Source organism: Petaurus breviceps, unplaced genomic scaffold (assembly GCF_028583685.1).
Source record: "Petaurus breviceps papuanus isolate PSGF00001 unplaced genomic scaffold, PetGlider_PUasm1.0 91041, whole genome shotgun sequence".
Taxonomy (NCBI): Eukaryota; Metazoa; Chordata; class Mammalia; order Diprotodontia; family Petauridae; genus Petaurus; species Petaurus breviceps.
The window spans coordinates 39,750,093-39,772,986 of NW_027187400.1; the positions used below are offsets into that span (position 1 = coordinate 39,750,093).

The following is a 22,894-nucleotide window of genomic DNA, read 5'->3' on the forward strand; positions in this document are numbered from 1 at the left end:
GGTTAAATCCCTCTCCTATCTGTTTCTGTGTGGTTGTATGTGTGTGTTTATATGCATGCGACATGTCCCAGGGCACAAAGGTGGGCATGCCTCTGTGTGCCTGCATATTGGTATGCAGTTGTGTGTACACATGAGTGTTTCTGGCAGTATGTGCAGGTGTGTGCATATCTGAGTGTGAGTGTGTCTCTGAATATGTGTGTGTGCCAGTCCCTGTGTGAGCATGCCCCTCACCATACAGTACATGAGAATAATGCCTGTGTAGGCCCTAAGGGTCAGCATGTATACATATCTGTACATACATGTAGCATGTGCATTTGGGCATGGGGTCATACCATGCACGGTCTAACAAATTTAAACTAAGAGTGGGTTTAGGTTCTAGCTGCCTCCTCTCTTATCCCAGGGCAGGTTCAATCAGTGTTAATCTGTGTCTCTGCCACCATCCCTTGGGGCTCTGTGAGGCCCCTTTCCCATTACTCTTCAGTCTCCAGCGCTGAGCCTGACAGGGCCAGGCCTCTCTCCTCTAGGGACACCCAAGGCCAGGATTCCTGCTTCTGCTGGGGGCCAGGCTGCTGTCTGGGCCTGCCTGCCTACCCTCCCACCTGCCTGCCTGCCTGCCCACTGGCTGAAGCATCTCAGCCACCCCCTACAGCTGTCCCTGCTCTGGCCTGGTCTGGCCCACCCTGTGCTGTAAATAACCAAGCTGTGTCCCCGGGGCAGGCCTGGGCATTCTCCCCACCCCCACTAGCCATTCCTAGAATCTGGGACAGGCAAGTCTGGGCACAGCCGGTACCCCCTACCCCGGCTCTCACCTCTATTATTAGCCGCAGGGCCAGTGGGCCAAGCTGGGCCAATGCCCGAGACAGCCGGCCTCTGGCCTGTGCAGCTGTCCTCCCCAGTCCCCTCAGCCCCAGCTCCTGCTGACCTAGAGGCCTTGACACGCAGCCAGCGGTTGGTGTTAACAGGCACTGTGGAGCGCAGTACAACGGGCTGGGAGCCCAGGTCATAGGTCATCTGCAGGCGGCCATTCACGATGGCCAGCGCGATGTAATCGGCCCTCTCGGTGCCCTTGCCACTCCACAGCACCAATCCCTGCATGGCCTCTGTCCGCAGGCTCAGCTCAAAGTGGTTCTCCTGTAGGGCCTTCTCGCTGTGGGGTGGAGGACAGGACAGGCTGTCAGGGACCTGCGGGGGGAGGAGGGGGGGAATGACAGCCCAGAAGGACCAGGAAGGGAGCGGCTGCCCCTCAGGCAGCAACACGGCAAGTCTAGACATGCACGGAGATAGAGGGGAGGCAGAGACATACTGGGAAGGACAAGAGAAACTGAGACACAAAGAGAAGGATCCAAGAGACAGAGGAAATGGCAAAGGAGTTCAGAGGCCCAGACACTGGAAGACACACAAGTGACTGAGACAGAGAGAGACATGAAGAGGCGGAGGGAGGCAGGCAGGCAGGGAGGCCACAGCGGGCTGGGCACTTGGGTACACGCTCACCTGGAAAGGACCCCGGAGTCCAGAGCATCAGGGCTTAGAAGCAAGAAGAGAGGGAGGGAAGCAGTAAGCAGGGACAGAGGAAGCCTGAGCGGGGCAGGGAGGCCAGGGGAGGACGAGGCTGAGGGAGCCCCCTGGGGGGAGGCCAGAGGCCCAAGACCAAGGAACCCAGGGAAGTGATGGGAAAAGGAGGAAGTTGCTTCCCCCCACCCCAGGGCTTCTGGGGATGAAGGGGCACACTAGTCTGAGTCCTTCCCTTCCTGGGGAATAGAAGGCCCTCCCCGAAAGGAATGGGCCCTCCAAAAGGTGGCTCAGGTCAGCCCTTTACCTTGGGGTAGACCTCCCCACAATCGAGTCCTAGTACATGGTTATTCCAGGGGGACCTGGGGTGGGGGGGTGCTAGCATAACTGGGTCTGTCTTGGGTGCAGGAAGGGATCACTAGGCCTTTCCTTCCCCCTCTCCGGGGTCCTGGAGAAACCCCATAGGAATAGGCCTGCCAATTCTCCCCAAATCAGAGAACTGGGAGAGTCTTAATAATGGGACTTCCTATGGGGAATGGGACAGTCTGTGGCCAGGCCACTGGAAGCATGCAGATGCTATGCAGCCTGCGGCCCCAGGGCCAGACAGAGCCCAACTCTTAGCTCCCAAAAGGGAGGAGGACGGATGGGATGAAGCAGGATGGGAGGTCGGGGGATGTCTTGTGGGGGAAACACAGCATACCAAGCACGCTAACACGCATGTGTGCTACACAGAGACAAACATGTCCCCAGTCACGGGTGTACACGTACAATGTCCTTAGGGGCATTGTAAGAAACAGGTAGACCCTCATCACTGAGAGAACGCTGGCAAGATCTCCCTGAAACAAAAACTAACCTAGCTCAGCCAGACTCACTGGGGTCTGAGAACTGGTACCAGCCTCACACATGTGGAAGACAGGGAAACTGAGGCTCAAGAGAGAGGCAGAGCCTCCTAACAGTCAGGAAAGTTTTTCCTGACACCTGACCCAAATCTGCCCCAGCTCTGAACCACATTCCCTGCCATCTTCTCTGCTCCCACCAGCTCTGGCCCCTGCCCTGGGCATGTCTCCCTAGCTGAGGGTAGGCCTTTAGGGATAGGAAATGTATGGATGGATGGCCCATGAAGTGGAGGGGCAGTGCACTGGCCTGGGGATGGTTGGGTAGCATGAGGATGGTGAGACTGGGGATGCTTGATGGGGGCCCTGCAGCTAGGGCCAAGGGGCTTGGAGGTTGGCCAGTGGGCAAATGAAGACAGGGAGCCCTAAATGGCCTCGGAAGATTGGCAGGGGCAAGGGGGGGTGACCTGTAGGACCCCTGAGGATAAGGAGTCTGAGAATGAATGGAATGCCCCGTAAGCTGGCTGACCTATGAGAATGGGGGCTGGGGGAGAGGGGAAAGGTCAGGGGCTGGAGCATGACTGCATGATCAATGGGGATGGTAGGTGTCTAATGAGAAGGGTAGGGCTACTGAGCTACTTACGCTGGGATCTCATTGGTCAGTTCGCTTGGAAACAGAAACAAGGACAGTGAGAAGACAGGACACAGACAGGCAGTTGGGGATAGAAGACAGACAGAGAGACAGCAGAGACATCCAGAAAGTGCAGAGGGCCAGGCTAGTAAGGGAGATGGGGGCCAACTGGAAAGTAGGAAGGACAACGGGAAAGAGCGAGACACTGCTCCCCACCCCAGGCTAGGAGCAGGGAGGAATCTGTTCAGGGATGCTGATGGTGGCCCCCACCTCCCCCTGTGCTCTCCCTCCCAGTCTTCTTGGAAGCTGCTGGGAGTCCTGGAGGCAGCTGGCCAGGGGCCCAGTGGGAGGCAAGGGGAGCCAGGGAGGCATTACCTGGTGGTCACCGCATTGTGATATTCAATGAAGGTGCGTCCATCAAAGGCGATGGAGTCCAGATCAGCAGCCGACTTCTCGATCAGTCCTGGGTACGGTGGGGTGAGGAAGAAAGAGTTAGGACCACTACTTTAGAGCCAGAAGGGACCTCGGGAGTCTTCTGGTTTGACTCCATTTTGCTGGGAAAAACTGTCCCCCCAAATATGAAATTCTTGCTCACAAGTTCACAGGTAGGAAGAGGCTGGGTTGGGATTTGAACCCAGGCCAGCTAGCACCAGCTTACTTCCTACTGCACCATGCTCCTTCCCCTTCTAACCCTCACCTCCTTTCTTTCCTGGGTCTAACCTGAGTCTCTCTAACTATGGAGGAAGAAAGCCAATGTGGTACAGCTCTGTCTTGCCAGGCTTCTCTCCCAAACCACCCCCTAACCAAGCCCCGGCCTCACCCTTCTCGCAGTGGGCCCCCGAGAAGCCCCCAGGGCACAGGCACTCATAGGTGTCCTGCTGGGGAGAGCAGGAGCCCCCATTGAGGCAGGGCTGGCCCGAGGCCCGGGTACAGGGGTGGTCAGGGAAGGAGGAGATCTCAACAGCATCCAGGACATTCTCTCTCCTCAACAGCTGGCGGCCCTTCAGTGAGATCTGGAGGCAAGGGAGAGAAACGAGAGGGGTGGATGCTCTCTGGGAGCCACACCCCACCTCTGGCTCCCCTGCTCGGAGTTGCAGGAGGGAAAAGGTCTTCCCCTTCCTATACCTAGGGCAGCTCTTACCATCTGGATGGCCCCGTCAAAGCCTCCAGAGACAGCAGCTGCACGGGCCAATTTGCTGAAGTCAGGAGCACCTCCGACATAGAGTGGTTCCTTCAAGTTGAGGACAGTATGTGGCATCTGGGTGGGGCAGTGGGGGGAGGGAGGAGACCATGAGAATCTGAGTCAGAAGCCCAGACTGTATCTCACATGCCTTCCCTTGAGTCTGAAAGACCCTAGGGACAAACTTAAGACACCCCCCCACCCACTAACATCCCCATCCCTAGCCCCAAAGACAATGTCTCTACCCAGGCTTCATTGGAACACACAGAAATGGCTGACAAGGGGGTATCACTAGATGCAGGGCAGGAAGCCAAGAATGGCAGAGGAGGGACATGGAGACAGCTATTCTAGACACAGGATCTGAGTGAAGATGAGGTGAGCAATGGGAGACAACAAGGGATAGGAGGAAGGTGGCTAAATTAACGATTCAGCTCATAGAGTAGAGATTCAGAGCTGGAAGGGACCTCAAGGTCGGCCAGTCCAACGCCCTCACTTTCTAATGAGGCCCAGAGAAGTCAAGACAGTCAATCAACCACGCATTTGTAAAGCACCTACTATGTGCTGAGCACGGGGAACACAAAGACCAAAATAAAAGAATTCCAGCTCTCAAGGAGCTTGCAAATAGTAAAGGGAGAGAAACATGATTTGAAGCCAGGCTCTACCCCCAACTTCAACAAGCAGCCAGGACTCAGCCTAAGTGTCTCCTGTGTTCACAGGAGACAGGCTAGTGCTGGGGATGCTTCTTGCTTTGATTTAGTCGGTCTGGGAAATCTCTCCACTGGTGCAGGATTGCAACCCCTCAGTCAGTCCCTTGGGAGATGGTCTTCTCAAGTTGCTGGGGCCAAAAAATTCCCCCGCTACCACCCATCTGATAACCAGCCTCTCTAAACTTAGGCCAGCTGGGCCTCAGACCAGATTAGCCTCTCCAGCTTGAGTCTGCAGGCACAACCTTCAAGACCAGTCACTTCCGTACGCCAAAGAGGGACTGGAGCAGAGTCAATGAGCTAGCCCTGCCCTCCAGGAGCTTACAGGCTAGTGAGGATTTGGGGTGGGAGGAGGAGGGTTGAGGAAGGGACATGTCCACAGATAACTACAGGTCAGGTTAGAATGATGTCAGGTTATAGGACAGGGCAAACAGAAGCAATACTTATCTGTACCTTTCGGGATTTCTGAAATCCGGAGGGGGGCAATGCAGAGAGAGGGCGAGAAAGGAAGAAGCAAGGAGGGAAAAGAGCAAAGACAGACAGACAGACAGACAGAGACAGGGAGAGACAGACAGGGAGAGAGAGAAAATAGATCAGTAGGATAATGTCAGGGGGTCCCAAGGGGCAAGGGAGGCCAGCAGTGGGGAGGAGTGAGGAGGGGGATCCCATAGACCATCCCCCATAGTTAGAGATCTAAGCAGAAGAGGGACATGGAATTGTAGGGGGGGGCAGCAGAAATATAAGAACTTTTCAGGATTACTTGGGAAAATGACAGCTTATAGGAGGAGGAGTGGGGAGAGCCCCCTCCCCCCAGGTACCCCATCCAACCTCCAGGGTCCCAACAGCCCCTTTCCCCAGACCAGTTCTCTGCCTGTCCCCCCATTCACCCTCCAGCTAGAGTCCCAGGGGAGGGGGTCTGGCCTATCCAGCTGTGATAGTCAGGGGTAGGGTGGAGCCCCCCATTCCAAGCCCCCCTACCAGCCTGCTCTAAGCCTCCTGCCAGTTCACTTACTGGGGATTCTCCCAGGACTCTTTCCCCATCATTGATCCACATGGCCCCCTTCCTCCCATTCCGCTCCAGAGAGACTTGGGTCCATTTGTTCAGGGTGATGGGCTCCTTGCTCCTGATGGGTGAGAGAAAAGGCATTAGAACAGTTAGCCCAACTCAGGGCTCTCTCGACCCTGTCCAGCCAGCCCTGACCCAGACCTCAGTCTCCCCTGTCTGGCCCAGCTGCCAGCACAGTCCCAACCCTGGTCAGTCACCTGATGACTGCGGCCCCCTTGCCCAGATCATAACGATATTCCAGATGCCCTCCGTGCAGGGCCAGGGACACGAAGTCGCCTTTCCCATCTGTCTTCTGCCCATTGTAGAACAGGACGCCCGTGGGACTCCGGGCCAGGAATACCACTTCCATGGCCATCTTCTCCCTGTGGCAGTTGGGAAGTCATCACAACCGTGCCCTAGCCTCAGGACCCTCACCATGACATCCTCCCCTAGGCCTCAGCTGGCCTGTGGGGAGAGCCAGGAGCCAGACCAGAAGTGCCCTTCCCACCTCCCACCGTGGGCCTCAGACCTCCTCAATCCCCCTAAAACTGACTCTCAACCCCAGCTTCTCTCACCCTCGGACGTCTCCGAAGGTGTGCAGGCCTTTTAGCTCCAGGTAGGAAAAGCCGTTGAAGGTAGGAAGGAAGGGCCTGGATGGGTCTTGCTCTGTGACTGAGGAATGGGTGAGAGGGAAGTAAGGAGGCTTATACCAGGCACAGCCTTCAAGACCACAGTCCATGCTTGTCCGGCACATGGCCTGGCTTCCCTCCCACACCTCTCCTAGTTTCCTCATCAGTGAGAGGCCCAGCCTCGTAGGTCCCTCCAGCCTGACAGCTAAGAGTCTATTTGCCACAGCCCTTGGTCAAGTCAAGTTTCTTCCCTTCTCTCTGAGGCTCTGCTGTACAAGGAAGGACTCAGGTAAACTGGCCTCTAAGGTCCCTTCCAGCTCCAAATCTAAGAACCCCAAGACGTTGAAGTGACAGGAGCTGGACTTACATAATGGCTTTGCCGCAGCCCTGGCAGTTTCCTTCAGTGTAAAATGAGATGGTTGGACTAGCCAGCTTTAGAGGCCCTGTCCTGGGGCATAACGAAGGTGGGACACCTATGCATTGCCCTGGGCTGCTGACACAGAATCCATCAACAAGCATTTCTTAAGGGCCTGCTATGTGCCTGACCCCATGCTGGCTGCTGGGGTATGAGTGAAGTGTGTGAAGGAAGTCTGAGCCCAGCCTATTGGTGCTGGGCTCCCCAGCATCCTTGCTTGCTTCCCTCTCCTTCTTCCTCTCAGGACTCTGTACCCCCCCACTGAATCTGCTCTAGTCGACTCTCCCTCTCTCTCTTCTCCCTCCCAGCCTCACCTGTCTGACAGAACTGTCCTCCTCGCCCCATGGGGCATTCACACTTGGCGCCTCCCTCGGGCAGCACTCGGCAGGTAGCTGCCCCTTGGCAAGGATTGGGCTGGCAGGGATTCCTCTCATCAGCACAGGTAGGGCCTGAGGGTGGGGAAGGAGATTCAGGTCTTGCCCTTGTCTTCCTGCCCTTCCTCAGCCAGCCCCTCATCCCATCTCCGGCCCTCTCATCCACACTGCCGGCCTCACCTTCTCGGCCCTTTGGACACTGACAGTGGAACATGTCGGCCTCTCGTGCCTGGCAGGTGGCACCGTGGTGGCAGGGGTTGGGCAGGCAGGGGTTGTTGCCACACTCGCCCACCCCTGAGCCATAGAGAACATCTGGACCTTTCTCCCGAAGCCCAACCCTTTGGTTGTTCACATCCAAGAGGCGAATGCAGCCCCTCAGGCCAGCCCGAGCCGATGTTCGCTCTGACACTCTGCCAGGAGAAGGAGCCAGAGGTAGGGTTACTGCTGTGGCCTGGCTGGCCCCACTTCCCCCCTGCCACCAAGCTACCCTGCTCCACCCAGCCCCTACTCACATGGATGCCTGATCCTCAGGGACACCCCCCACAAAGAGGTCCGTGTCCAGGTTGAGCCCGTCGGTGCCACTGGGACTCTCACCGGTCACATGGGGTTCCCCATCCACAGAGAGCACCCCTTGGCGCCGGTTCCTTGTCACCACCAGGTGGTGCCACCGGCCACGCTCCACAGGCACCTTGCTGGTGACAATGCCCATGCCCGAGCCCGTGTCAAACCTGGTGGGTAGATAAGGCATTGCAGGGTAGGGGGCTCAGGTTGTGAGCCTGACCCTAGAGTGCACAGACCCCCGTGCCCCCCATACTGGCTCCCTTACTTTAGAAGTTCATCACCTGCCTTACCCACACCTGATCCATACCAGAAGGGCTTATAGAGCCATTTTACAGATTCAGAAACCAAGGCCCAGAAATGGCCCAAGCAATTTGGCTCAAATTAAGTGACATAGGAAATAAAGGGCTGAGGTGGGATTCAAACCCAGGTCTGCTGACTCCTTTTTCCACTTACACCATGGCCTCTCCCCCATGTAACCAAGACAAGCCCAAAGCATGCACAAGGACACAAGGAGCCATACAATGTTACACAAGCACCCCACATACACACACACACACACACACACACACACACACACACACACACACCCTCTGTGTCTCGTGTCTCAGTGGCTCTCAGTCTCATGAACACTATCCCCCATAACCCATATCATACATATGTATACTGTCATACATGCACAGGATCACACACAAACTCAGACCCCAGGCCTGCACTCACCCAGCCAGCCACTGGGCTATCCAAGTGTCCAGGGTTCTAACCTCTTGCCCTTACCTGAGTTCCACAAAGCCATTGACCAGCGTGAGTGCGATGAAGTCCTTCCCAGAGCTCTGACCATTGTACAGGAGAAGCCCGTGTGGCTCGGACACCCGGAACTCCATGGCCACACGCAGGGTATGGTAGGCTCGGAGCGTGGGGAAGGCCAGGTAGGATCTGCCCCCAAAGGCGGGCACGAAATACTGCACAGCTGAGGGAGGGGCACAAAGTGTGTGCTGGGGGGTGGTCCTCCGGCCTCCGCCCTCATTGCCAGCCCTGACCTGGCTCTGCCTCCATGCGTGCCCCATGACCCATAGGGCATTCCAGCCAGCTCCTCACCCAGCAGCCCCCTAACCTTTCTCGCAGACAGCACCGCCTCGGCCAGCTGGACAGCTGCAGCTAAAGTCCTGCCCATTATCCTCACAGGTGCCTCCATGGAGGCAGGGGTGGGAGTCACAGGGCCGGGGAGGTCTCCGGGTGATGGGGGAAGTGGCAGGGGCTAGAGCTGCAGCGGTAGATGGTCTACGAGTCACTGGTGGGGCCAGAGTCCTGCTGTGGGGCCGGCCCAGGTGACCTGGGTACAGAGTGTGGGGGGTCACAGCAGAGGTGTGGCGGCTACCTGGGGTCATGGCTTCAGCCATGGCCATGGTAGTGGTGGTGGTGGCCGTAGTAAATAGCATAGGAAGCCAGTCTGCAAGAGAAGAAAGGCCCCATTAGTGTCCAATGTATGATTGGAGAGAAAAGGCTGAGCACAGCTTGGGTGGGGGGGAGGCAGCGGTCCAGCCTCCCGGTCCCAGAGGCTTCAGCTGCTCCTTCAGTGCAATTTAGCCCCTCATTCTAGGCGGGGAGGGGGCGGGGCAGGGCATGAAGGAGCCCTGTAGTTAAGAAAGAATGCCTTGTTTCGTTTAGGGCCATCTCCTGGCTGGGCTTGGGGCTGCCCTGCCCTTGGCTTGGAGGCAGAAGGACAGCCATGACCCCAAGGCTCACAGGGGTGGGAAGAAAGGCGGGGAGGTAATTTAGGAGGTAGACCCCAGGACCCTTAGTCCTGAGATCATTGAAGCAGACAACAGGCCTGACTGGTCCCCCAGATCAGAAGGCCAGGCTGGGTGAGTCTGGCACTCACCAAAGTCCATGAATTTCACGTGATCTCCAAGGGGCTGTTTCACTAATAGAACCCTCTTCTTGGATGCTCTGATCTGTTTCAGCAGGGCCCGGCCCACATCAAGAGCCGTGAAGGATGTGGCTGGGGGTAGAGGGAGGGGGGATGGGGGTAACTACTTAACAAGCACTGACCCCAACTGCCCCTTCCCCCCCCAACTGGGATCCCAAACAAGGGGGTCATTGTTAGAAGCTCCCACACAGGCCCTTTTGTCCCTGAGCTGCCCCCCTCTGCCCCCCAGAAGCTCCTTCATCATCTGGACCGATCCACCCCAAGCCTGGGGGAATTCAGGGGCAGGCAGGCCCCTCACTCACAGGGGTCAAAGTGGGCATCTACAATGGCACGCACAGAGCCGCCTGGGCCCAGGTCCCGCATCCGGACACTCCGGAAGTCCTTCTTGACGTCTGAATTCCGGAACAGGCCCTCCAGCTATGAGGTGGGAACAGGGAGACAGGCAGGCTCAGGGAAGACCTGCCCTCCTATCTCCAGGGTTGGCCTGGCTTATGACCTTGGGGGGAAGGATGGAGGTCCCAGACCATCCTGGAGGCCTCTGAATCCTACTGTGACCGTCATGGACAAGGGTGAGGGAGAAGAGAGAAACCAGAGGTCTGAAGGGGTCATTTAGTCCATCCTCCTGTCTCTGGACTAGCTGTACTCATATTGGATGACAGTTCATTTACTTGGGGAGAGTAGGGTGAGGAGGTCTGCAGCTTCCCTGTTCTGAGGCTTCCCCAGCCCCTTGGTCAATGCATCCCTGAACCTAACCTCCTGCTAGGTAGTACCAGGCCTGGAGTCAGGAAGACAAATTTGAGTACAAATCCAGCCTCAGACACTTACTAGTTGTGTGACCCTGGGCAAGTCACTTAACCTCTGTTTGCCCCAGTTCCCTCATCTATAAAATGGGGATAGTAATAAGACCTACCTCCCAGGATTGTTGGATAAAGGAGATGATGATTGTAAAGCCTGCCATGTAGTCAGGGCTTACTAAATGTCCATACTCTTAACATCCAGGCTTTCTGTCCAGTGAGTGCTCTGCATGGGGGTGTGTGGAGCGGGGAGAGACCCTGGGCCAGGGCAGAAAACGTACCACGCTCTCGATGCTTCGGGCAGTCTCCCCGAATAGCTCTGACTTGGGATCTGCCATCTCTGGGGTATAGAATAACTCCTGGCCTTCGACCTCCTCCAAAACCAGCACTCCCTGGAACACCTTGGTGGCTGGGAGGGGAGGGGGGAGTGGAGAGAAGAATAAAATGAGCCCCTCTTCTCCCACTCACTGCCTGTTGTACAGTGCTGGCTTGGGGGCCCGGGCCCCAGGATAGCAGGTGAGCAGGGCAGGCGGGCGGTTAGTGAGATGGGGCTATGAAGATTAATGGGTGCTGGTGGGGGCGCCCAGAGTTACCACAGAGCCTCCTATGGGCAGCGGCCCCAGCGGCGATGCCCCCAGGGCTGCCTAGGTAACAAGAGAGAGACATTAGCCAGAACATAGCGGGCACACGCATCTCATACACGCACACATGTGCACACACATGCACACGCATCTCACACACAAACACACATCTCACGCACCAAGAGCCAGAAAAGTAATCCGTACACAGGCCTGCCTCCCAAGACTGCCCATTGGGCAGAGGCTCCCCAAGGGCCCCTTTCACACAGGTGAGGGGGCAGACCCTGTCCTAGGACTTGTTGCCCAAATCAGATAAGCACATATTAACTGCCTACTGCATGCCAAGCACTGTGCTGAGAGGCGAACACGGTGCCTGCCCTCAGAGAGCTCACATACTAACAGAAGAAGAGAACATGGCAGTCGGTAAGTACACAACAGAATCCTCTCCGGAATGGAAGGGCCAGAACTGGAGGGCGAGGGGCTCCGAGTCAGAGGGCAGTGGGGGCCTCATGGTCCTAGAGGTCCTAGCGATGGGGAGGGGGTGACCAGCCTGCTCAGACACAGCCCCGCCCTCCCGGGCCCAGCCCCCGGGGCCCTTGGAAGGCCGCATACCTGGGCAGTTGGTGCCCTCGGCATCCAGGGCAGGCGTCTCTCCATCGGAGCAGCAGCCCAGGGGCAAGTTATAACAGGAAGCCCTCTCGATGGCAGGTGTGGGGGCTGCCACACCCCCCTCCTCCAGAAGCTCCATCCCTACAGGCAGAAGGGATTCAGGGTAGGGGGGAAGAGAGTTGAGCGGGTAGGCCCGGCATGGATCCACCAAGGTCAGACTAGCAGCTGCTCTGAGTTATCCAGTCCTGCTGGGCTCTCCAGATGCAAGGCCATGTCTCCCCCACGAGACCAGGGCACAAGCTGAGTCTCCCTCTCAAACCGGGGCCTTGAGGGAAAGAGGGGTCATGCCCCCTCCTTCATTAGCATAAACCTACTAATTAATTCCTTCATTCATCCATTCATGCACTGAACAACCACTTTTAAGGGCCTGCGATGACACCAGACACACAGTGAGACACTTGTCCAAGAAAAAGGAACCATCCCTACCCTCAAGGCTCTTGCACTCTAAAAAGGAAGAAATAACAAGCCACCAACAAATAGAAAAACAAGAATAGAAAATGAGGTCAGTCCAAGGGAACTGGTTCCCCCTGCCACTGGACCACGCACCTGCAGATCCCGCCCCGCTGGCCTCCAGGTCACCACTGAGCTCCTCGTCACCGCTACTGTCATCGGCACTGCCCGACTCAGAGTAGGCCAAAGTGGGGATGGCAGCGGGGACTACCGGGGCAGTCAGGATAGGCCTCACTGTGCTCCTGTGGACGCCTGCCGTGGTCCACGTTGGAGTGGAAGGCCGTACTGTTGTCCTGTGGAGGCCCGGCGTGGTCCGGACAGGAGAAGCGGGCCGCGTTGTAGTCCGACGGACACCTGCTGTAGTCCAGGCTGGCACAGAAGGTCTAGTGGTGGCATGGCTACGGGGTGTGAGACCCCATCCCTGCCATGGAGTCCCTGGTTCTGTGGTCACTGGGGTCTCTGGGGACTGGCTGGTGAACTTCAGGAGGGAAGGCAGGATGGTTTCTGAGGCCTCCTCAGATGGCATTGTGGGAGGATGGGCAGGGGGGCTCCCATGGGTGATGGACTCTGAAAGGAAAAGGAAGGGAGATTTCTATGAGGCACCTTCCAGAGGAAGGGATGGGCCAGGGAGGTAGAGCCAATGATGAGAAGGACAGGCTGTTGACCTCCATCCATCTCTGCTAAGGCTGGGAAAAGGAGAACAAGAGAGGGGCTGCAACAGGTTAGATCTATGGATGAACCTCTGGGCATGCATCAGGAAGGTCACCGGGGTCTTTGCTTTAGGAGGGTGCTTTACACCAGCCACCCCTGGCCTAGGAGGGCCTCAGCCTGAGGCAGACAATGGACAGCCCATCCCTGGGAGCCCCCTCACCGTGGCACTGCCCAAAATGCCGCACAGTGATTGTCCGGCCCTGACGGCAGGCAATGGTCTTCAGCTGACATGGGTCTCCATAGGTCACCCCATCTGAGCCACAGACCTGGGGGGAGGTGTTAGAAAAGAAAGACTCAGCAGCAAAGGAAGAAAGGTGGGAGAAAGGAAGAGAGGGAAAGGGGGAGGGAGGTGGGAACAAGGCAGGTAGAGCAACAGAGGGGGAGCCCCTCCTGACCTGGGAGGGCACATGGAGGGAGGGACCACTCCCAGCCCCAAGGTCTTCCTTCCCAAGTGGTGCCCAGTCCCGGTGCCCACCCAAGCCCCAAGGTCTTCCTTCCTATATGGTGCCCAGCCCCAGTGCTCACCCACAGCCCCAAAATCTTCCTTCCCACATGGTGCCCAGTCCCAGTGCCCACCACAGCCCCAAGGTCTATCTTCCCACTTAGTGCCCAGCCCCAGTGCCCACCCACAGCCCCAAGGTCTTCCTTCCCACATGGTGCCTAGCCCCAGTGCCCACCCACAGCCCCAAGGTCTTTCTTCCCACTTAGTGCCCAGCCCCAGTGCCCACCTGCAGCCCTAGCAGTGCTCTCACTGACCTTGACCATGTTGTCCTCTGGACACACAGGCGCCGGGCACTCACAGTGGGCAGAGCCGCCAGCCTCCACACAGGATGCCCCGAACTCACAGCTCAACTCAGCACATGACTTGGGAGCCGAGGGGTCTAGGGGTGAAGACACTGTAAGCTTCCAGCTCTCTGCTGATCCCCTGGGGCCAGCAGAAAGAGGGACACTAGAGGATGAAGAGCTTGAGAATGGGATGGGATCTTGGAGGCCGCACAAGAAAAAGAATCCCGACTCTGATCCCCAACAAGGGGCCATCTTGTGTGGGTCCTAGAACAGTGCTTGGGATACAGCAGGAATCTAATAAATGCTTATTCTGTGCAATGAATGTGACCGTGGGCAAGCCTCAGCCTACTCGTCTGTAAACTAGGAATGATAATGCCTGTAACAGCTGCCTCTTGGGTTTGCTGGGAGGATCCAAGGAGATGTCTGAGGGATGCTCTGCGGAGTTAGTCGACCATCCCCCACAATGACCCCGTGAGGAGGCTTACGGGGAGGCCAGCTGACTCCCTGCCAGAGATGTCACAGAGGGGATTCTCATTGGAAACTGGCCTAGACTAGATTCCGGGGTGTGCTGGAGACAGCTCAGACCAACTCTTGGAAGCTGATTGTTAAATGTTTGATATGAGTACTTACACCTTGGAAATTGGCAAACACTACAAATTTGGGCTTGATTTATTGATTATCTAAACTTAAGAAAGTGGTGGTGAAAATGTTAATAAGATAAACTGAAAAATGTATCATGAGCACAATCCAAACTCTTCCCCTCATTCCCCAGAGAGCTGGATGTTAAACATTCAACAGCACACCCCTACTAGGTGGAGCTGGGAGAGGAGCCAGGGTCTTTGCACTTTCCCTCCAGTCCTCCTGGCTCTACAGCCTTGCTTGCGGTCAGTGGACTGTGTCTCAGCCCATTACACCCTGCTCCATCCCACACAAAGCATTCAAGTCTTCCCTGATTAGCCCCACCCAGAGTGAGGCCCTCTGTCTTGGTCTGGGGGTGCTGGTGGACTCAGCGCTCACCATTCTCACAGCCGGAGGGGCCCAGGATGCTGCCAGGGGGGCACTGGTTGCATTTCATGCCCGTAATGCCCTCCTTGCAAGAGCACAGTCCTGTCATCTGCTCACAATCATCTCGGACCGAGCCTCCAGGGTCACAGTTACAGGCTGAAAAGGGGGGGGGGGGGAGATGGAGCCATGAGCCTTAGGATACGGGTACTGGAGACCCCTGGTGGCAGGCAGGGGATGGGGAGGGCCACAGACTGCCCTAGGTCTTGGTCTTTGGTCTCTTGAGGACCTAGGCTCAACCCTTCTGGCTACTCCCCAGCAGCTGCAAAATCTGATTTCACAGATGAACCCCATGAATGCCGGGGATGCAGAGAATCCCTCCCAAAAAAGTGAATAATCCAAAAGGCCTCTGAATTTCAATTCATGTGTAGTTTTCTTTAGATTTTGCACCAGGTTAAATTCCACCCTGCTCAAACTGACATTAGCAGCTGGCCAGGAGTCTGTCATGGTCAAGGAGAATCTGAGATAACTGATCACTGACTGAATGTGGAGTTGAAAGTTTTGGGGGCGGTGTCTGTGTATGTCTGTGTATGTGTGCATGTACACACACATGATTGTGAAGTGTCAAAGCTAGAAAAAACTACTCAGGTCTTCCTCCCCCACCTTGGGACCTCAAGGCCTCTCGCCATCCTGGGGTCTCCACTCAGGAAAATGGCCTGTGCAGGTAACACCCCGAGGGATGGAGGAGACAGAACCTGACCCCTTCTGTTTGACCTTGCTGACATCCAGGAAGGCAAGGGAATAAGAGTCCCAAGAGGAGGGATGGAGGACAAGGGTCTGGTACAGATAAACGGGCCTCGACCCTGCGCCTAACACTGGGGAGGGAAGGGACTTAGGGCCACTCCACCAGCCCCTGGCCCCTGGTCCAGACTCCCCATGCTCAGGTACTCACGGGTGCAGCCACTCCGGCCATCAGTCACGATGCCACGGAAGTTCCAGAAACCTGGCTCGCATCGATCGCACTTGAGGCCCCCCACACCCGGGCGGCAGGAGCACTGGCCTGAGGTGGGGTCACAGCCTCCCCCGTAGGAGCCATATGCATTACACTGGCAGGTGCCTGCAACCCGGAGCCAGAAGTCACCCTGGGATCCCATAGCTGCTCCAGGCAGCCCAGATATGCCAGGGCCCCCAAAGTCACCCAGGACTCCAGGTCAGTTCTGCCGGGGGACTTGGAGAGGAAAGGAAGCGACCAAAGTTTTGGGATGGGGCTGGCATACCTGGGCTCTCCCTGGGTCCTCAAACCCCTTATCCCCTCCAGTGACTCAGTGTCTCTCTCTGTGAATAAGGACAGTATCTCCCCCTGACCCCCCCCCCACAAAAAACCTCCTGCCTCTGGGCTTGAGAGAAGACACACACAAGTACACACACACTCACTTGGACAGCCAGCCAAGCCAACACCCTGGGCCCTGGTAACATTGTCCAGACAGCAGCCATAGGGGGTCTGAGAGCAATGTAGGACAGGAGGAGGCGGGACCACCGTAGGTGTGGCTAAGACAGTGAGACAGGTACATTTGTCTGACCCCATGTGCCCAGGAAGTCCCAGGCCATCCCACCCCCCACTCTTCCCCCACCATCTGCTCCCCCCAGCCCCCCTACCTCGGCAGGCGCCCTGGGCTGTGACATACAGCTCCTGGCGACTCTCACACCTTGCCTTCTTCAGCTCACACTCGTTACCATAAGTGACCCCATCAGAACCACACACCTGGAGGAGGAGGGAAGGGAGGGCAGGCTCCTGTAAGACCAGGGGCTGGGGAAAAAGCCCTTCCTTCCCTTCCCGCCCCATGCGGGCCAGGCTGGGGACTCCAGGGTCCAGGGAGGGAGGGGAGAGGTCGTAGCAAGGAAGGATCCTCACCGGGCTACGTAACACAGTCTGGCAGCTGAAGTCACAGACGCATCGATCGTCCTCGGCGTCCTCATCCCAGACGCCTCCTCGTCGCCGGCACCTCTCCTGTTCACAGTCACCATCATCACCTGAGCCGGAGCCCCCAGAGCCACATTCTACATGGGACAGGGTGGGACAACACTGTGAGAAGCCTAGGTGCCAGGCCTTGCTTCCCCAAGGTTCCCCATCTCCCATGCCCAGGCTGAACAGTGTAGATAGGCGCAGGAGATTAAAATGGTCCCCACTGAGCTGGTGGTGGTTCAGTTACCTGGGACATATGTCATCCCAGCTCAGGGGAGCCCCCCAGGATGGTGCCCTCAGACAAGGTCAGAGGACAACAGGAGATGGGGTGGAAATACAGACTTCACTCTCCCTCCCTACTCCCCATGCCAACCCTACTCAGAACTGGAGGGTGGGGAGTCACCTGCAACAGGAAGGACACCCCAAGTCCCCTCCCTAAAGGGCATCAGGTGCTTTTGGGAGAGGGCAATAAATCTGGAGTTATAGGATAACCCAGAAGTCTTGGTGCCTGGGGCAGTCCTCAAATCCTTATGATCCAGGAGGACTCTCCAGCCTAGCTACAGCCTTTTTCTTTTTTCTAAGCAGGGAGAGAGTATGAGGAAAAGAAAATCAATGACTATTAATAGAAAAAAAAGGAAATAGGTAAGAATATGAAGAATTCAGAGAATCATTGGAAGACTTTGATGAACTAATGAAAACCGAAGCAAGCAGAAGATGGAACAATGATTATGATGTCAGTGGAAAGAACCACCAAAAAGAAACTTTCATCCTAATGACCAAGTCTGTCCCTGAAAGGGGAATGAGAAGGTGACTTTCCATCCCTTCTTTTAAGAGGTGGGGACCTATGTGTGGAGAGCAATGCATTTGCTGCCTCAGTTAGCTGATGGGTTGCCCCATTTTGCTAAATCCCTTGTTAATTCTTTTTTAAAAATGTTTCCTTAGAAAGGATTGCTCCCTGTCAAGGGAAGAGAGAATAGGTTAATAATTATAATAATTAGCATTTATAGTGATTTAGGATTTGGAAATCTATGCTTTATTTATAGAATGAATATGAATTATTGTATACATAGATACATATGTATAGAATTATTATACATGTATTAGAATGATAAATTATGTATAAACAAAAAGAGAAATAAAAAACTTTATATCTAAAATGTCTATACCCATTGACCCAGAGATTCTACTGCCAGTCATGTAGCCCATAAAAAGAAAGGCTATTTACCCCTAAATATTTATACTAGAATTTTTAAAATTGTATATATATTTTTTGCTAGCAAAGAACTACAAACAAAGACGGCCACTGATTGAGGGACAGATAAACATCCTGGGGTCCATGAGTGTGATGGAATAGTACTGTGCTGTAAGAAAAGATGACCACCAAGAATCATGAGAAGACTTCAATGAACTGAGGCAGAGGGAAGTAAGTGAAGCCAATACACAATGGCTGCCGTAGAGAAGACAGCAACATAAATGGAAAGAATGACCACCACAAAGCCAATCCAATGGAGCTTGGAAAATTATAAAAAGAACAAGTTTGACACCAAAGAAGAGATAAGAGAATGTAGCTCCCTCAGTCCTTAGCAGAGGTGGGGGTTCATGGGTGTGAAACATTAGATTATTGATTAGTTTTGTTGAATTTTTTAGAAACTCTTTATCATAAAGGATAAAGGGACAGCTCACTGGGAAGAGGTAGGGGAAGGAGTTTGGGAACAATCTAGAAAATATAAAAACAAAAGGTGTCAAAAATAAGTAATTAAAACAACATTAAATTGGGGAAACAGTGACTTCTCTTCTATTGAAGATGTGCTTTTTGAGTCAACAAGCATTTATTAAGCACCTACTTAATAATGCCAGTCATTAAAATTATTAATATCTAGTAAATTACTTACCAAACTTAATAATGCCAATAATTAAAATAAATTCAGTTGGGGTTGGAAAACAGTGGCTTCTCTTCTATCGAAAAAGTATGTATAGGGGCAGCTAGGTGGCACAGTGAATAGACCACTGGCCCTGGAGTCAGGAGGACCTGAGTTTAAATCAGGCCTCAGACACTTAACACAAAAACTAGCCGTGTGACCTTGGGCAAGTCACTTAACCCCAACTGCCCTTCCAAAACAAAAGTATGTATCAAGTCAAGTCAGCAAGCATTTATTAAGTTCCTACTGTATGCCAGACACTATGCTATAAACAGTAGAGATACAAAAAAAGGCAAAAACAATTCTTTCCCACCAGAAAGCCCTCGGAAACCTGCTGGGCAGAGCCCCAGCGGGATGAGGTCCTGTGGCTCTGAGCACACCTACCATCCTCACAGGGCCCAGGCCGGGCCTCCTCTATCCTCTTCTGCTGCTGGCAGGCAGCCTCTTTGAGCTCACAGCTGCTGCCATAGGTGACCCCATCACTACCACAGACTGGGCTGGGGGGTGGCCGCTCACACCGGGGGCACACGCACTGCCCGTTGGAGCACACAGCCCCAAAGGTACACACCGTGTCCCCACATGTCTCTGCAAAGGAAGGGAAAGGGAAGGCTGGGTCACCTCCAGCCCAGATCTGCCAGACTGGCCCTGGACTGCAAGAGAGAATGCAGAAAGAGGGGCATGGGGAGAAGCAGGAGGAGGTGGCCGGCTAAGGACCAGGACACCTAGGCTGACTTTGAGTGACCTCAGCTTCCCTGCATTAAGTAAGTCTGGGGCACAGCCTGAAGGGGATGATGGAGGGTGCTGGATGATACCAGGGCTCCGGAGCCAGAGGTCGTCTGCTGGGGAAGGGCAGAGTCTCTGTAGTCAGAAGACGCCTAGGGGCCACTGAGTCCCACTCAGATCTGAACAAAAATCCCCTCCACAATAAGCTGCCATTCAGCCTTGGCTTGGAGAGCTTTAGAGGTGGAGGGCTCACCACCTCCCAGGCCCCTTCTGGACAGCTCCTGCCAACAAGCCGATATGGGGCATTGCAGAACACTCCCCAACCCTGAGGGGCCAAGCTGAACAAATATAAGCTCTCTCCTATAGGACAGCCCATCCCCACTCCCCTCCGTAGCCTTCACAGACCCATGGTTCTTTCCATCAATCTTCACATGGCCTGGACTGAAGGCCTTTCCCCAGCCTGGGCGTCTCCTCAGACTCCCTCCAGATTATCAATGACCTTCTAAACTGTGGTGCTCAGACATGAACCCAATCCTCCAGATGTGACCCAAGGCCAAGGACAGTGGGTCCTGTCACTTCCCCACTCCTGGAAGCCTGGCCTCTCTCAGGACAGCCCAAGATCAGATTTCACGGCTGCCTCAGCACTCTGCTAATCCCCAAGCTTGTGGTCCACTAGAACCCCCAGAGCCTTTTCAGAAAAGACTGCCAGTGATCCTGACTCCCTTACACTGTATTCTGAAGTCAGTGCTTGATGAAAGGGCCCAGATACTCACTGCAGTGTCCAGGCGAGGCCACGCTGAGGTTGATCTGGCGAGTGCAAGCTTGCACGTGCAGCTCACACTCGCTGCTGTATGTGTTCCCATCAGAGCCGCACACGGGCTGGGCTGAAGTCACACACTCTGTGGGGCACACGCAGCGGCCTGTCTCTGCCTCACACAGGGCCCCAAACTGGCACTTTCCACAGAGGCCTGGAGGGAGCAGGAGAAGCAGAGTTCACGTCACTGTGAGACTCCAGACATGCCAACAATGTCAGAGTTAGACATCCTTGTGGGTCATATTAGGCCCTCACTTGTCACAGGGCACCCCCTTTACCATCCCTTCAGGATCCTGGCATCACTGAACACAAGGCCCCCCCCAATTATTCTCCTTGTCACTAACCACAGGAGAAATTAGATGCTGCCCTCAAGTCTTTCAAGTTTACTGACCACAGGCCCTCTCCTAGCAGCTCCCTTGGGACCTCAGAATCACCGACCACAGGGCCCCCCAATTACCCTGGAATCACTGACCACAGGGCCCACCAATCAATCCCTGGGGCCCCTAGAATCACTGACCACAGGGCCCCTTGCGGGTGACCAGGATCTCCTTCTTGAGGACGCAGGCTGTGGCCTCCAGCTCACAGGGGCTTCCGTAGGTGACACCGTCATTGCCACACACAGGGTCGTAGAGGCCAGCACAGACCTGCTGACATTCACACACGGCCTCCCAGTTCCTCACCACACATGTGGCCCCAAAAGGACACTGGACACCCAGGCAGGGGCTCGGGGCACCCTGGTCTGAGAGAAGAGGAAGGTGGAGGGAGGGTATCAGAACCATCCTGGGATATGAGAAGAAAGGGGGGTGGGAGCCTAGCATTTGGCAGGAGAGAGTTTGGGGGAAAATAAGGGAAGGAAGTTAGGTTCCTACATACACACACACACACACACACACACACACATGTAAAAAAAGCAAGCCACACTTCCCATGACTCTCAACTACAAAAAAGAAACAAGGTGGGGGGCCAGTCACCCAAAGACCATCTCCATGTGACTTTGAGACACATTCTAGGCCATTTGCTAGCCCTCCCACCAGCACCGCAGGCCACAGGCAGAAGCCTCTGGGGCTACTGTCCAATCCGGCTCCATTCTGGGCTGATTATGACAATGCCCCTTCTCCTGCCTGGAGCTCCTAGCATTGGGCCAGGGCTGCAGGGGAGCAGGTGTGGGTGCCATGGGTGCTGTGGAAGGGCCTTCGGGGAGAACAGGGCCCTGCCTCTCCATTGGCCCTGGGCTTGGGCCATCCCCACCCTCCTTGTAGCAACCCACAACCCTACTCTAGACAAAAGCCTGGTTGGGGAGGGGATGATATCAGAGAAGGGAAATGGAAAACAAGGTGGGGAGGGACAACCAAAAGGCACGGGCATCAGCTGACAGACATCGGACACGGGACAAACACAAAAACACATTACATGGGGGAGAAGGGCCTCATTGCCCTGGAGACCCCAAACTGCTGTGTGTAGGCCTGTTGCTGCTCCATGGCCACCTCACTGAAGTCAAGGGGAGGCCTCGGAGGCCCCAGCTGGAGGCCAGGGCATTCCCGGTTCCTGACCAGCTGGCCCAGAGACCCCAGCTCCCTGGATCTCTGGGGAGGGGCCCCATTGTTTTCAGGATCCCCAGTGCAGTCCAGCCCTGAGGTTGAGGGAGGAATACGAAAGCCCCTCTATTCTGCCTAGCTCCTCATTCAAAGCTTGGACACTGGACCAGCCCTGGGGCTAGAAGCCCAAGAGCAAAAGGTGGGGTTGGGGAAAAAAGGCTCCAAACCACACAAATATGGGAGTCCAAGCTGGAAAGAACCTCAGAGGTTCATTCTAGTCCAGACTCCTTAGAACCCAGGTCTCCTGACTACAAGATCAGGGTCCTTCAGACAATCACAGGTTCCTTCTCAACCAGACCAGGGCTTTGAAATGTGCCAGAGAGGGGTGGCTAGGTGGTACAGTGAATAGAGCACTGGCCCTGAAGTCAGGAGGACCTGAGTTCAAATCTGGCCTCAGACACTTACCAAAAACTAGCCATGTGACCTTGGGCAAGCCACTTACCCCCAACTATCCTACCTTCCCCCTCCAAAAAGCAAAGAAAATAAAAAAGAAAAGAAATGTGCCAGAGATTTGGGAAAAGGGGAAGGGGGATGCATTTGCCAACAGCCTTTGGGGAGCAGCAGATCTAAGGAAGCAGGGCACAGGGAGAAGTATAGCCCTTCCCACCCCGACGCCCCAGAGAAGCCGACCTCTGGCTGCCGGTGCTCCCGGTGGGGTGGGGGGGGATCCCCGGGGCGGCTCAGGAGCCTCCATCCTCCCAACAGGCAGGGCTGGAAGATACAAGACACAGAGCAAAGAGGAAAGGACCAGAGAAGAAAAGGCAGCAGAGACAGACGAGAACATCCCAGACAGACGGACGGACAGACGAACGAACAGACGCGCACGGGGGAGGCAGGCCTCAGGCCTGTCTGGGAGAAATTAGCTTGCAGGGTCCCTCCCCTCATCCAAGGACGCCAAAGGTCCTCCCATCTTCTGGGTCCATCCTGCCCCACCCCCAGTGAGTCCATTCCAAAGGCACTGAAGGCCCTCCAATCTCCAGCCTCAGCTCTGTTCCTGGACATAGGGAGGCTCTGGGGAATGGTGGTGGTGGTGATGGGGTGTGTGTGTGTGTGTGTGTGTGTGTGTGTGTGTGTGTGTGTGTGTG

The 22,894-nt window shown here is 55.4% G+C and overlaps 1 protein-coding gene across 1 annotated transcript in view; it reads right to left on the reverse strand.

The window, feature by feature from the left end:
• The window catches only part of AGRN (agrin), an 89,376-nt gene that overhangs the window by 3,389 nt on the left and 63,093 nt on the right, over positions 1-22,894 (reverse strand). The window contains exons 8-35 of the mRNA XM_069079563.1: positions 20,732-20,953; positions 20,174-20,368; positions 19,062-19,262; positions 16,708-16,853; positions 16,452-16,557; positions 16,230-16,343; positions 15,748-15,912; positions 14,811-14,954; positions 13,764-13,888; positions 13,168-13,273; positions 12,393-12,863; positions 11,790-11,927; positions 10,881-11,008; positions 10,108-10,222; positions 9,758-9,877; positions 8,990-9,325; positions 8,653-8,845; positions 7,833-8,048; positions 7,501-7,730; positions 7,261-7,395; positions 6,478-6,574; positions 6,121-6,285; positions 5,870-5,981; positions 4,115-4,231; positions 3,794-3,986; positions 3,349-3,436; positions 1,492-1,524; positions 810-1,147 (exon numbers count right to left, since the gene is read on the reverse strand). Of these exons, the coding sequence (XP_068935664.1) occupies positions 810-1,147; positions 1,492-1,524; positions 3,349-3,436; positions 3,794-3,986; positions 4,115-4,231; positions 5,870-5,981; positions 6,121-6,285; positions 6,478-6,574; positions 7,261-7,395; positions 7,501-7,730; positions 7,833-8,048; positions 8,653-8,845; positions 8,990-9,325; positions 9,758-9,877; positions 10,108-10,222; positions 10,881-11,008; positions 11,790-11,927; positions 12,393-12,863; positions 13,168-13,273; positions 13,764-13,888; positions 14,811-14,954; positions 15,748-15,912; positions 16,230-16,343; positions 16,452-16,557; positions 16,708-16,853; positions 19,062-19,262; positions 20,174-20,368; positions 20,732-20,953 (4,749 nt within the window). The remainder of the gene's footprint in view (positions 1-809; positions 1,148-1,491; positions 1,525-3,348; positions 3,437-3,793; positions 3,987-4,114; positions 4,232-5,869; positions 5,982-6,120; positions 6,286-6,477; positions 6,575-7,260; positions 7,396-7,500; positions 7,731-7,832; positions 8,049-8,652; positions 8,846-8,989; positions 9,326-9,757; positions 9,878-10,107; positions 10,223-10,880; positions 11,009-11,789; positions 11,928-12,392; positions 12,864-13,167; positions 13,274-13,763; positions 13,889-14,810; positions 14,955-15,747; positions 15,913-16,229; positions 16,344-16,451; positions 16,558-16,707; positions 16,854-19,061; positions 19,263-20,173; positions 20,369-20,731; positions 20,954-22,894) is intronic.